At 34.6% G+C, this 15,492-nt stretch overlaps 3 protein-coding genes across 3 annotated transcripts; 1 reads left to right on the top strand and 2 right to left on the bottom strand.

Annotated features, from left to right (window-relative positions):
* Positions 1-1,032: 1,032 nt before the first annotated feature.
* LOC126891289 (uncharacterized) lies at positions 1,033-2,289 on the bottom strand. Its single transcript, XM_050660467.1, has one exon. It carries the CDS (start codon positions 2,287-2,289, stop codon positions 1,033-1,035), a length of 1,257 nt encoding a protein of 418 aa, XP_050516424.1.
* A 6,956-nt stretch (positions 2,290-9,245) lies between these two features.
* On the top strand, positions 9,246-10,766 carry LOC126891287 (matrix metalloproteinase-18-like). Its single transcript, XM_050660466.1, has one exon. The coding sequence runs from the start codon at positions 9,246-9,248 to the stop codon at positions 10,764-10,766; it is 1,521 nt and encodes a 506-aa protein (XP_050516423.1).
* Positions 10,767-11,690: 924 nt separating this feature from the next.
* LOC126891286 (uncharacterized) lies at positions 11,691-15,032 on the bottom strand. Its single transcript, XM_050660465.1, has one exon. It carries the CDS (start codon positions 15,030-15,032, stop codon positions 11,691-11,693), a length of 3,342 nt encoding a protein of 1,113 aa, XP_050516422.1.
* Positions 15,033-15,492: the final 460 nt, after the last annotated feature.

Below are 15,492 nucleotides of genomic sequence, written 5' to 3'. Positions count from 1 at the left end.
TCTCAATTAACGGCATCGTTTATCATTCTCACAGCTATTGTTAACAATGTCCTTTATACAAACGTTCCAAACAATGTTAAGAACATAGCGATATGTTTTAACGATGTAAAAACTGATTGTAATCGAACTGAATGGACTCTAATGGATCATGAAGTGGTGAATTATGGCCAGCTTCCAGTATTTTTCAAAACGATACCAAAGTCGGGAGGAGCATTCTACAAGATCAAGTTAATATCCCCAAATAACACTGAAAGTGATTCAAAATGGAGCAAAACTAATAATGATGATGACATCGTCCAATATGGTTCATCGATTATACTGTTAACAATAATATTAGTAATAAATGTATTTCTAGCTGTTAATATCATTATAAAATTTTTTGTAAGTCGCAAATGTGAATCATCTTGCATTAAAATAAATATGTAAAAAAGGAAGGCAGTGTTTTTTTAAATAAAACTAAAACAATACTTTTAATCTTTTATTCAAAAACCTAATTTACATAGGTAATATTTTTTCACAAAACCATTGGCGGAGGTGATCCACATTTCTCTCGGTGCAGGAAAATAGTCCAGTTGTGTGACAAGGATTGGCATTCTGAATAAAGTTTCCAGTATCAAGGGGTGTATCATCAAATTTACAAACATCAATAATGGTGGGAAAAACTCCAAAAATATGACATTTCTTTTGTAAAAATTCCACTTTTTGTTCGCCGCGAACGTAGATGTAATCAGCTGCATACAACAACTTAGATTCTAGTATTTCATTTATTTTTGAATATTCAACATCCCCATTGGAATACCGAAGACCGTGCAGGTGTCTCTCCAAGTAAGATACAGTCTTCTTATCTTTATTACTCAATGTAGCAAACGGTTGTGGAGACGTAAATATGTAATGGCATCGTTTATGGCCAATTTCAATGGTAAGCTCTTTGGGTACAAACCACCCATCTACGGTGAATCCTTGTATGTCAACTAATGCGATCCTCATGATGTTGCGATCAATACTGAAAGACATAGTTGTAGATTGTCCTATTTAAATTATATTTTTGACAACTTCAGTTAGTGGAAAGTATTCGAGTAGGCTGTCGTGAACAATTAAACAGTAAGCTCGAGTACCTGCTGGAAAACCTTCATCTGCTTCGATTTCCAACTTAACATCGACAGTTCCGGATCTAAACGATGTATCATCCTGCTTGGAACAGTCAAAAACAAACAAAGCATATCTTTTAAATGCAGAGTAATCTAAGATGGGATGTTTTGTTAGCGAACGAGCATAACTGGGAAAGAATTCAGTATAATTGTAGTGAGCTATAGCGTAATCATTTTTTGTGAAATCCAATTGCATTCTCTCGTTAGGCCAATAGTCACCATTAATAACCACTCGTACGCTGGACATTCTAATGTGATCGAATAGCGTCGGATCAGCGTGAATATCATCTCGTTTAGAAGTTTGAAAAGCTACAATAACGTAGCGTGGACGTTCAACAGCTGAAGTTGTCTTTACACTCCATATCTCTCGTCGAGATCCTGCCGTAAGTGAAGGTAGTTCATTGAGCTCCCATTTACGGAAAGGTATGGTTATCGGTGTATTATTCTTAATCGGAGTCATTAATTCGATTTTCACATCATCATTGGGAAAGACATGTTTGACCTTGAGTTCCATGCTGGCGATGGTTAATGATACTGTTGTTACCGTCGTGGAACCAGTAGGTTCTTGGACAACAATGCAATCTTTATCATTACGCGCTCGAACAAAGCGAAACACTTGACGACCATAGGTTAATTTAGTGTAATCGTTGAAAATGTTGAAAATATGTTTGATTGGAATCAGTAAACTAAAGGCGTCCCCTGTTAAATGTGGATAATTCGGATAGTTCCATCCTGCAGTACTGAGAAATTTGGAATCTTCAGGTGTATAACACAACAAACTGCGAATAGTGCTGACTACACCTGGATCTCGAACTATTTCCATGTCATGTGAACTTTGGATGTATGTACAGGTATCAAACAAGAAGGATCCAGCATTCGGCGCAAGAGAAACAGTTCCATTACCAGCTTTCTTGATACTTCCTTTAATTTCTAAAAGTGTGTCGTGTATCGCAAAAAATGCATCTGATTGATTTATGATAAACTCGACAACATCACTATTATTAAATGACTTGATGTAAGGTGTATATGTACGAAATTCTTCTTTTCTAATAGTATCGTCGAACCGAGGTTTTTGGTAAAGATCGAAAATATGTGGTTCCTGCTGATGAACCTGGCGTCGAATATAGTGGCGTTTTGGCATTCTTCAGCCGTAATCCAATGGAAACAAGAAAAACTTTATTGTCAGCAGACACGTCACGTCCCATGTAGGATCCGTGTGAGACTAATGAATATGGATGTGTAGAGTTGTGTTTTATATCTAAACCCATCTATCGTTCCTTAAAATCCAAATGCAGAGTACTTTTTTCTCCTCTAAAGTTGACTGGTCTTAATTCTTGATCGACTACATTAACGGTAATTTTGGTAATTTCACGTATGCTGCTGCTTACTGGTATGTATATAGGGTTATGAGGACGTTCATCAATAGCAAACCCTGGATCAACACTAAGTGTGAGAGTAGAATAGTGTAAGAATAGTGTGCGCAGGTCTGTCCTCGTAGAAGGCTCCTTCGGTAATGTTGCATTCAAAAAGTAGACTCGATACTTTTATAATGTTTACAGGTTGATCTGAAGAATGCAGTGTACCTGGCGCCAATATTCTATTTGAGGAGAAACCCAATAATTTACCAAGACTATCATTTTTCTCGAAAGTAATGGTATGCTCTTGACAGAAAATTTCACATTTAAGCGTATTGTTGTTCGGTCTTAAAGTGAACTGCTGAACTGAATTGTATTTAGTGTGTAATGCACTTCGAATGTACGCTTCGATATCGGTAATTTCATAACATCCGGATGGAATGTCGATATGACGCAACTTTTTACGGTCATTTTGCTCATAGAAATAAAATTTTTCACCATCGATGTTTGGGATGGAATTAAATGTATGAAATCCCAACACTGCTACATAATACTGCTGAAGTGGATCAAGTACAAGAGGCACTTGAGGAGTAAACGAAAATTCGTTTGTAGTACTTGTCAAGGTTAACAATCGAGACATGACTGATACTTAATATAGGGTGTAGTAAGTTAAATATCAATATATTATGGTAAAAATTTCTTTATTTTTCTTATTATACTGTTACATGGTTTTGTCTTATTTACATTTTGCTTATAGATACCGCTCTCATAGACACCGCACAATACACATGTAGATTTCATATTGCCGCAAACATCACCCCATTCATGTTTATTATGATCTTTCTTGCAAGGTAAATGATCTCCTAGTGCGAGACGAATATCGTGGGGTAGTTTATACCAAACACCGCTCGTTATATTTTCCATAAAAATGCATGTGGCACGCCTCAAGATGTCGTTAGATGGTTCCATTGTAGAGAAACTTTAAGCATAAATGTCCACAGTTAATTTGGTTATAAGTTTGGTATGCGTCGTTATTATAGAAAATTCGTCCACCACTCAAATATGATGCTAGTTCCCGCGGTGGCTTCAAGCAACCATATGAATCAAAGTATTCTATGTTGTTATTTATCTTTCGGTAAGCTACCCAATGTGTACCAGGGTTCTTGGAAATATCAAGATTAATAATAGCACATTCGTGTTTACGGGGGGCTTGAGGTAAATTGTCCCGCATAAAAACTCCACGAAAATTTGAAATTTTTAATTGTTTAGCAAATTTATTCAAGTCCACATTGGTTAGAGGTCTATTAGGTAGCTTCAGCGGGAGTTTTTTGACTTCTTCAAGTATAATCCAAAGCCACCTTTAGCGTTTTTTCGTAGGTATAAACCTTTGCCTAGATGTTCCATTGCTTTATTATGACGTTTATCTTCTTCCAGTTTCTTTTGAGCATTCTTTGAGTCGATTACTGTCTTGGCAATGGCACTCGCACCCCCCGCTAAAGAGCCGAGAGCTGATAAGCCTGCAAAGATAGGGATTAAAGGTAAAATACCACCTGATTTTGGTTCAAATGGAATAATTCTTGGAACCCGCACATTTTTTTTCCCACCTACGTTTTTAACGGCCGTTCTAGCTGCTGCAAGTGCAAGTAGGGCTGATTTACGCAGATTTGGTGCTGGAGGAGTACGTTTCAATCTTCTGATAATTGGTTGCAGCACGTGTCGCTTAAATGATCTAACGCCTTTACCACGTTTCACACCCATACCTAGTTTTCGTTTGGCTTTCATCGCTGTAGTAGTTAACCAGGCAGTGGTTTTTTCACCCAAAGATGCGTCTTTTGCTTTAACTCGTTCCCACGCTTTATTTTCCAACACCCAATCTGCTTTATGTCGATCTTTTAAGGAATTACTTTGAGAGTATGCTATATCGTGATCTCTCGCAGCCTGATCTAATGGATTTATCCCAGGATCTCCTCGTGCTAGACGTTTCTGTAATTTAGTTCCAGGTCCTAGATAGTGGTAGCCAGGAGCGTGCAATTCAAATGGTAGACTATTGATTATAGAATTTAAAACTCCTTCACCTTGAACAACCAACATTGAAATGAATCGTTTCACACAAAATTGCTTTTTATATAACCAAGTGCATAAAATTCATCTCGATCACAAGATGAAGGTTGTTCAACAAGACAAGACACTAGCAGTGGAAAACTTAGATTTTGTCGATAACGTGACAAGAACCAGTAAACATGGTGCATTGCTACCACATTCTTTTCGTGCTATCATATGCGGCCCAAGCGGATGTGGAAAGACTAATGCTATGTTGGCATTATTGTTTGACCCGAATGGCGCTAAATTTCAAAATGTTTACGTTTATTCAAAATCGTTGTTTCAACCCAAGTATCAATTTTTGAAGGAAGTGTTAGCATCTGTGAAGGAGGTGGGCTATTTCCCATATAAAGATAATGATGCCGTAATAAGTCCTGGTAAAGCCAAACCAAATTCTGTATTCATATTTGATGATGTATCAACGGATCCGCAACAAACAATACGTGAATATTACTGTATGGGGAGACATAAAAATATCGATTGTGCATACCTATGTCAATCCTACAGTCGAGCAGGCAAACAACTCCTACGTGATAATGCTAACCTTATTGTATTGTTTAAACAGGATGAGCTCAATTTAAAACACGTCTTTGACGATCACGTCTCTCCTGACATGACATTTGAGCAATTTAAACAATTTTGTTCTGAATGTTGGAAGGACAAGTATGGTACATTTGTTATTGTTAAGGATTTTGATATTTCTAACGGACGCTATCGTAAAGGTTTCGACAAGTTTATAAAAGTTTAGACGTGGCTGAGACACCTGCATTATATAAAAGCATGTTGGACAAACAAGTGCTTCTACGCAAGCGCAAAGTTGCGGAATTAGCTAGAGCTATTCGCAAAAAGTATTTAGCGTTAAAACTAGGTAAATCGGAGGAGGATGAAACTTTGAAAAAAATGTTTAAACCCATAACCAGTGTTCTAAAAACATCGCAATACAATGCTAACGTTAAAACGGAGTCGATTAAAAAAGAAGAACCAATGGAAAAAGAAGAAGAAATTAAAAAAGAAGATATTAGCACCATAAAAAATACATCATTTATCAGCGATGAAGAGGTATTCAGCGATAAATCCGATGAAGAATACGAAGATAGCATAGAAACAAACCAATCGCAAGATAAGGTATCCGAACAAGAATTTCAAGATTACCTAGAAAAATACCATCATCTAATTCATCCTTATGTGAAAGACCATTGGCAGTATTCAGATAAAATAGATAGAGTATACGGTCCTACTCATGATCCCGTAACCTCTAAATGGAAACTTGGAAAAACTGTTATTGATTTCGCCCATAATGGTTGGATTGTGGCGAAAGGAGACTATGTTGTTGGAACTCGCGGGCTATATGAATTAATATTTTACAAAGAACCTGATTATTACACTGAGGACGATGTGAAACGATATATTACATTGCTGGAATTAACCAATGCTCATAAAAAACTGAATGGTACACTAAAGGGAACCAAAACCTATAAGTGGAATGAAATTATTAAACCTAATCTTAATAAATCACTTCTTAAACCTGACCTGAATAAATCATTTCGTCGTAATACAGTATCTGGTAGGGAGGAGGTTGGCTCAGGAATACCGACACATTGGGAAGACAGCGATGATCATGTGCAATATGTGTATTGGGATGACCCAAACGAACTTTGTGAGCGCCTCAAATTGTTGATGGCTGAGCAAAAAGCAGGAAACACCGCATCCCCCAATAACGAAATTGTTGCCATTATCAACGAATTACGTGAAGCAGATATTATATATTAACGTTAGATCAGATTATTGTAGCATCATTTCCAATATGAATGTTGACAAGTTTGGTCGCCATCATTATCGTTCTAATGAACAAGCTGTTAAAAAGCTACGTGAAGGCTTAAAACAATCTATTTTGGATGTACAAAACCAAATACATGCAGTAAAGAAGGATATGCAACGGAATCCTCCTGTAGCTGATACAGATCTTTCCAACAAGAAATTCGTAGATAGTCGCATTGTTCATGTCAAGTCTTTTGTAAGAAAAGAGTTTAATTTGTTGCGCAAAGAATATAATGCAAAACATGTTCAACTTGAACAAAAAATCTCAGACACCATAAGTAAAGTAGAAAGTGATTCTAATAAAAAAATTAATTTGTTGCTTGATGAGAACAAAGTGAATGCTGCAAAAATATCCGATTTGTCGAAACAAGTACACGAGTTTAGAAATGACCTAGATTTATTTAAACGTGAAATGAATAAGAACGTTACAGATGCTGCTCACCAAAGCGCACAAAATATGTTGAAATCGTTGGAAATGGAAAAAAAGATTAAAACAACGGATCTTAATTCACATGATTTAGAAAATCGTCTTAAGGTAGTAGAAGAATACGTCGAAAATAATAAAATTGTCTAAAGAGTCAATTGATGGACGAGTTGCATAAAACCTATTGTACAAAGAATATTGCGTTAGAACGTAAACAGTTTAGGTAGAGTGAAGATGTCTGATGCAAAAAAGGTGAAAGGCAGAAAACATAATAAATTACTAAGCGAGTTACAGGTAAATCTACAAACCATAAATGATAATAGGATTCATGATCTTGAGCAATGGCAGAAAAGCATTCGATATGAATCAGATATGAGATCTTTACTAGATAGTAGAGTATCAGAGCTGTCAAAGACTTTGTATGAGTTGGATGAACGTTTATCTTCAGCAGTAAAAGAAATCCAAGATACACTTGCTATATTTAACACATATTTACACCCTTTACTCCAAAGAGTTAAAGCTTTAGAAAGTAGAAATGGCGTCGTCCATGGAAAAGGTCCAACTAGTTAACGAGCTACACAAACCTGCTCGAAAAAATTATCCAAGACGACGTACAATAGTCAAAGGCTTAGACGATTTATGGCAGATGGACTTGGCTGAAATGCGACCTCATTCTCATAACAATAGAAATTTTAAATTAATTTTAGTTGTTATTGATTGTTTTTCGAAATATCTGTGGACTCGTCCATTAAAGACAAAGACGGGTGAGGAGCTGACTCGAGCATTTTCGGATATCCTCGCACACAGCAAACGAACACCGAAAAATCTGCAGTCGGATCAGGGAACTGAATTTTACAATAACAAGTTTCAAAATTTAATGAAAAAACATAAAATAAATCACTATTCTGTTTTCACTACCATGAAAGCAGCCATGGCTGAACGCGTCATTAGAACGTTGAAATCCAAACTTTACAAGTATTTCAGCTTACACGGTACTTACAAGTGGATTGACATATTGCCCACAGTTACGGCTGAATACAACAATACAAAGCATTCAAAAACGGGGTACAAACCATCACAAGTGAACAAAACCAATGAAAAGGAGATTTTAAAAAACAAATTTACGCATTTAAAAATCGCAGGTCCCCGAAAATTTAAAGTCGGCGATATTGTACGCATCAGCAAAACCAAAATGTTATTCGACAAGGGATATGTTCCAAGTTGGACAACAGAATTATTCAAAGTTACCAAAATCAATATTACCAACCCTGCAACGTACATGCTCGAAGACATGCAAGGTGCACCGATCAAAGGAGCCTTTTACGATGAAGAGTTACAGAAAACAGCCAATCCTGATATTTACTTAGTTGAAAAAGTTTTACGTCGTAAAGGTAAAAAAATGTACGTCAAATGGCTTGGCCTTGATGTAAAACATAATAGTTGGATCGATAATGATGCTGTCATCTAAAAAGGTGGGGGGAATTCTGAAAAATTAGCAGAAACACGTTTTTCGTTCTCAGTGTGTTGCAGTCAGTTAGCTAGTAAAAATGTATTCCCAAGATACTGAATACTCAAGCGGCAGCGAGTATGATGTCACCCTTTCACCATCATCTGAAACATCAACTGTATGTGAAGACTACGATCATGAGCTGGATGCTCTTCTAGAGAAGTATGAAGAAGCAGCTAAGAACGAGTCCCATTATCTGCTGTACACACAGTTGTTAAATGGATCATACCAACTTGGTTGTGGTCTAAGTCCAGCCAGAACATATACTCCAGCTGTAATTATGTGGAAATCGCCATGGCAGAAAATATCTTTCAGTGCCTATGAATGGGAACAATTAATTACCCAACTCAATGAGCAAAGTTTTTTCCACGAAAACGTGACCGTCTCTGATGATCCTGTTGAAATTCAGTGTGGTGAATATTGCATAATTCGACAAATAACCTACAACAGCATGAAATTCCTCGAAATAATCAAGCACGGCATTAACTTTTGTCTCTCAGAAGTGCAAGTGAACACCCTTGTGGAAGCAAATAGTGAACTTTTAACACCGTATATGTCCATGCTAGAGACTATTGAATTTCCACATTATTATTATAATACGCTTAATATTGTTCGAAATAGTTTTAGTAGTCATAATTATACGTTTTCAGACGCAATTCAAAAATTGTATACATTTACACAGGAAGGAAATACTTTACAACATATAGCGTTAGGGCAACTTATATTTTTCTGTAAAAATAGGATCGCTAATGATCTTGAAAGAATTTAATAAAGCTTGTAAAATATATCTCTGTTGTTTTATTTCATGAAAATAAATTACAAGAGGAGTATTGGCTGGTGGGGTTTATTTATATCACAGTGATGTTTTCTTATTTGAACTAGTATCATTCGAGATGCATATCAATAAAGTTGTTCTGCTCATCGCAACCAGCATAAGTTTTTGCTTAGGTGGAAATTTTACTGAGACAAATGCAGTGTCATGGCTAGAACAATATGGTTACATCACCACAAGTGAAACTGCCAGTACTGATATTACTGAAACACTAGAACAGTTTCAAGAAAGATATAATTTACCGGTAGATGGGAAATTAAATAAAGAAACGATGGAGTTAATGCAGAAACCACGATGTACACAAGGAGACAATGCTTACGCTGTAAAATCAGCATGGAAAAAATTTGATATAAAATGGTATTTTCCACAAGCAACCCCTCAAGCTTTGACAGTCACTAAAAGAGTATTTGAAATATGGGAAGAAGCATCAAAATTTAAGTTTACTTATCTGAGAATCCCAGATCCAAATCCGGATATAACTATAACAGTAGTTCCAAAACAGCACTATTTTCGATACAATTGTCAGGGTAACGACGAATGTCCTTTTAAATTTACAAGTGGTATATTAGCACATTCTTATTTTCCACCTACATCTGGGTGCATAGAAATTCATATGAATAGCAATCTAACATGGGATTTCAGTTTAAATTCTACAGCAGAAGGTCGAACAAATTTCTTTGCAGTCCTTCTCCATGAAGTTGGTCACGCTTTAGGTTTAGCACACATTAGCGATAAGAAGGCTGTAATGTATCCCTTTTATGAAACCTTTCCTTCTCACATAACTGATGATGATAAAAGAGGCTTAGAAAAGTTATATGGACATAAAAGTAAATCTGCATCTATTCCAACTCAACCTAGGAGTAGTTCACCAACTACAACAGAAAGATCTAGGACAACCACAGCAGCTAGGACTAATAAATCAAAGCAAAATATAATAACGAATGTATGTGAATTGGAATATCCAGATTTAATATTTTTAGCGTATGCTCCATCATTTCCAACATACCGAATGTATATAGTAAGTAAGGATCTGGTATGGAAATATGACTTAAATAATGAAAAGATACCCACCAATGCTGAACAATTTATAAGATACTTTCCAAGGGGAATTACGAACGTGACACATGTTTTTCAAAGTTCCAATGGAGATATGATTGGTGTAAGCAGAAATCGTATATATGCAGCAGCATTTCCTAGCTTAAGAATTCATACAGATAACATGGTACCTGAAATCAATAACGCAAGAAGTATTAACGGTTTATTCCAAACAAATTCAGGAAAAAAATTTGTTTGTTTTGATGGTTCATTTATTGAATTTAATGATAAAGACATTATCTCAAGAGGACGCATAAGTGACGTTTTTCCAGGAATACCAAATGATATTACATCAGCATTTAATTACATCGATGGACATATATATTTCTTAAAGCACAACGTCTATTACAAGTTTAATGAATTTACAAGAAGTGTCATTGAAAAAGGTACTTTTAATTGGAATATGTTGGGGATCCCTTGTCCTGATAATGGATTAATAAAACAACTGAAATCCTTATTATCTAAAGTAAATTTATTTTATGAATAATTAATGTCTGGGGGTCCATCATCAATGGGATCTGGGGATCTGGGGATCTGGGGATTTTGTATGGGGAAAAGGTAAATAAAAATAAAGCATATTTTACAAGAAAGTCTTTTATTCGTTATTAGTAATCGATAATCGTAATCGCAAATCGTATTCGTTTAATCGAAGTAACGTTTTGTGATTATGATCAATACAACTAAAAGGTAAGTAATTACTTTACAAGAAAGTTTTTTTACATTTTACAGGTATAAACGTACAAAATATGTTTACCGAAAATGATACAAATATACAGATCGTCTTTACCAAAAGGTTTAAATTTTATTAGCATCTTAAATATCTGAGAATCTTACTTTTTTATTACGATTCCTGTGTAAGTCCTCCTCACAATCATATCTATCCTTTAGTTCAAAGAGTACCTCACAAAAACCATTTTGACACCAGGATGATTTTTTTCTAAATATCAAATGTAAGTCTGAAGCTAAACAACTAACATGAAAATTATCAGATTTAGCTTTTAGACATTTTTGTTTTTCAGAGAAAATTATTTTAAATACCCTGTAACATGGTCGACAGAGTAGCAAATTATATTTTGGTATTTGATAATACCTAAACCATAAGCAATAGTAGTCATTAAGTGCAAAAGTTTCAAAATCCTGACACTCTATAATTGCCTGACGAAGTTCAGGTGAAATATTCAATTCTAGATCATGATTCTCAAAGTCACAAACTTTAAAATGTTCATAAGGAACGGGATTAGTTTTAATTTGCATCCATTTAATTTTACTAAATTTTTGAACTATTTCCTCCGTTAATACCCATGGTAAAGGCGATTTACTAATAAATTTTGAAATTTCATGTATGTTTTCGATAATAGAGCTTATGCATAAATTCTGTAGACTTTCCATCTTCCACATCTGAAAAATGAATTCACCTATGTGTTATACTGTAGTGGCCCCAGGGCAACGTATCAAAAGTGTTGGAGAGTAAGTGCCGTTTGTCATCAAAAGGGTTTAAGGCTATTTTAGTTTGCTCAATACTGTAAACTTCATGTAATTTAGATTGTATACAACGCTGTGTTGCATAAAAAAGTGATTTTGTTTCGGCAGTTTCACGAAAACTTTTCAAACAATTCAAATAATCATCAAAGTTAATTTTCATCTTTACAACATTCATCTTAACCCCTTTCGACTTTTTAACATCTTTCTCCCCAGCCACTTTATATGTATATTGCTTTGAACGAAGACCAACGAAGTGAGTCATGATTTTTGAGTTATTCTCATCTTTCATTAGACCTGGCACTTTTTTGTTTACTAAAGGAATATTCCAAGGATTATTTGGGGGATAATCGCTTGTATCAAATCTATGAATGTCAGGCTTAATCATTTCCTCGTATATATCATTACATTCAGTTTCATAAATCAATCCATCAGTATCAATATAAAGCAATTTATTTTGATTTAATGGGAATTTTTGTAACATATAGTCATAATGAAATTCATATATGCAGGTTTTAGAAAGTTCTAAAATTGCCATTCCAACATACAATGGTTTATTAAAAATAATTTCAGCTTTCTTTAATTCTACTGCCATTAATGATTGATCGAAAATAACGCGACTATGAAACTTCGGGCTAGCAATCAAATTTCGAGCACCTACGCGTCCCTCCCATTTATTTACTAGTTTCACCAGCCTATGCTTCCTTTGGTTCTCCATGGTCTTCCCGAATACAGCGTTGTTCATGAGCTTGTATAAGTTTTTCTCAAAGCTTGTTTTAGCTTGAGCCCTCAATTGTGTATTAAGAGCAATGTAACCTTTTAACCAAGTCATTTGCTTGAATCTCAATACCTTATGAATTTTAGTAAGAACTAATCCATGTGATATAGCCTGTTTTAGGTTCCTGTAGTGAATAACGTAGTTAGTTTTATTGTACAGAGTGGACAAGAGTTTAGATTGTTTGGAACCAGGAGGTTTGCAATGCTCTACACAAAACGGTAAATCTTTATGGTAGTCATGTAAGTTTTCTGGATAAGAGAGATCAACTTCAAGAATGTATCCCTCTTTTGCATCGTCAGGTATTGACATAACATCGATATTTGTATCATCCCAATGGAAACCTCCATAAGGGAGAGGTTCACTCATCGCCCAACCATATAGATTGTTAACATCAAGGTACATGAGATATTTAGAAGGTTTAGATGGATCGTAATTCATCATGTATTTGTTGTTAGCCTCCCCCATCCGGTTACAACACTGTGATATACCTCCACGTATACCTCGTTCATAGAATAAAAGCATATCAACATCTTGTATAGTTTCCAAGTGACATCCTGTATACTTGAGCATTGCATCCCATGTAAAACCTGGGATGGTATAGTAGTGTCCTGGATCTAATCCATATGTCTTGAAGCATGTGTCTCGAAAAGTTTCGAAAACTACAGCCAAAAGAAGTATATCTGTCTTCATGTATAAATTACTGTAATCCCAAAGAGTCTTCATGTTAAATTTCTCCCACACTAATTTAGCGTGAGCATAATTTGAATCTGATATATGCTCATCGTTCAGTTTATTGTAGAATTTTTCTTTATTTGGCAACTTTGTTTCATCCAACCGTTCAATTTTATCTAAATAATCATAAAAGAATACTCCTTTTTTAGTTAACAACTTGAACGTTTCATCATCTAAATTTGGAAATTGTTTTCTTAAAATTCCAAAATTTTCTGGCTTCAAAGTTGAAACTAAGCTATCTAATGAACTCCCCATAAATCTAAAAGTATCAATGAACCGGAATCTAATATTTGTCTTTTTATGGTAAACTGTGAAACTAATATATTTTTCTTTGTTGACTGGTAAAATGGAAATGTCGTACATTTTCGCTAAATCCTTTATTATGAAATGCGAGTCGTAACCACTCATATTGTGGAAGGCTATTGGAACCACAAATGCTTTTTTATAATTTAAATTGCACCCATTGTGTGCAAAACCTCTAAAATTGCCAGTCAAATGACAATGGTCTCTTACAATTCGATCCTTCTCCAAAAATTTTCTATTACAAATGTGACATCTCTCAGTAGCATCTTTTAAACTTACTTCAACGTTCATGGGTTGAATATTTATTAATTTTGAATGAATAAATTGAGCTAAATTGTCAATTTCATGTGAAAACCATGACATACAATCCAAACCCACATGACTTTTGTAGAATGAAAAATTATCGTCATAATTACACTTAAAATATAATCCGGCACTGTACGCTGTGTGTCTTTGATATGGATGCGTTGACGTAGTTGATGGTGTTGAGTGGGATGCGCGAAGAGGAACGAGCAGTGATTCAAAATCTGCGTATACTAGGAATGGCAATTTTTCTTTGTAAACAAAGTTTTTAAATTTGACATATGGTTCTTTGGTGAAACTTATTTTGCAGTCATCTATCTTTTCACAGTAGATGATATGAGCATCCAACTTTTCTTTTGTATAAAAATAATTAAGACATCTGTCACATATATATTTCTTTCCATTGTGTTTAGAAAGTTGTGACTTGACAAGTTTGCCTAAATCTTTTATCCAAATATAGTGAAAATGTATTAGATCTTCATCACGTCCACCACTCCATGGTCCGACGTTGTCCACTTCATTATTAAAATAATATTTATTTTGAACTATCAACAGATTGACATGTTTTTCCCGTTTTTGTTTAGTTAATCTCACAGGAAGTACCGAAAAATTGAAAAGCTCATCTTTAACATTTAACTCGAAAACATTAACGGAAATATTTTCATTATTTTTTTCAAAGAGGGAAATTTGATTTAGAGTTACTGGAAATGTAAGACCTTTTAAATTAAGGACAGTGGTGTAATGAGGATATGAAGTAGTTTTGTTAGTGTTTATGTTAACTGAATATAGGGCTGATACAATGGCCCAAGCAAAACAAGCCTGGTCGTTATTCTTAACATTGATACAAGCTCGTTTTTTGGTAACTTTAGGATGCAATTGAATATACGATGAGGCTCCTTTAGCCATTTCAAATTTATTAATGTTTATTTCTAAAGATATAATTTGATTCAGTGCCCAACCACTCTGAGATTCCTCAAATTCAGATAAATCGGTCAAAACAATATTTTTAACGTAAACTTCAAACCAATAATTTAAATCGGTAGTCACATCAATAACTTCATTTTTAGTATTAAAATATTTTCTTTCTAAATTTTCCACCTCCTCAGCTTTTTTGATAAATTCCCCACAAAATGTAGTATTTACTTTTAACATGCCCATTCTTTTTAAGTTGTATTCAATTTTCTTTTGAAATAGTTTAAAAGCATCGGCAAAAAACTGTAAAATATCTTTATGCTCTTTGTTAATAATTATTCCTGTTTGTACTCTACTTTGAAAAATTGATACTATATTTCTCCATACAACCTTTGCTTTACTTCTACGTATATTATTTAACCCACCGCCTGCAACGGAATTTAAATTTTGAAGTATAATTAAAAATCTTTTAAGGATCCCTACATTGGTTTGAAGTTTTCGTAGCGTCCCTATACTTAAATCGCCATCCTTAATAGCTAAATTGCATAAACATATATGTTTTTTAACTTGTTTTATCCAATTTTTTGTTTCTCTATCCGAACAACGCTTTTTTAAAAAAAGTAATTTTTCAGTTTCATCAAATTTTTTAATTATCTCACTACTAAGAATGGCGATTTCCTCAGAATTCATTTTTCAAAATTTTGGA

The sequence above is a fragment of the Diabrotica virgifera genome, chromosome 9 (genome assembly GCF_917563875.1).
Source record: "Diabrotica virgifera virgifera chromosome 9, PGI_DIABVI_V3a".
NCBI classification, from domain to species: Eukaryota; Metazoa; Arthropoda; class Insecta; order Coleoptera; family Chrysomelidae; genus Diabrotica; species Diabrotica virgifera.
Note: the sequence above shows the minus strand (reverse complement) of the source record. Positions and strands in the feature narration are given on the sequence as shown.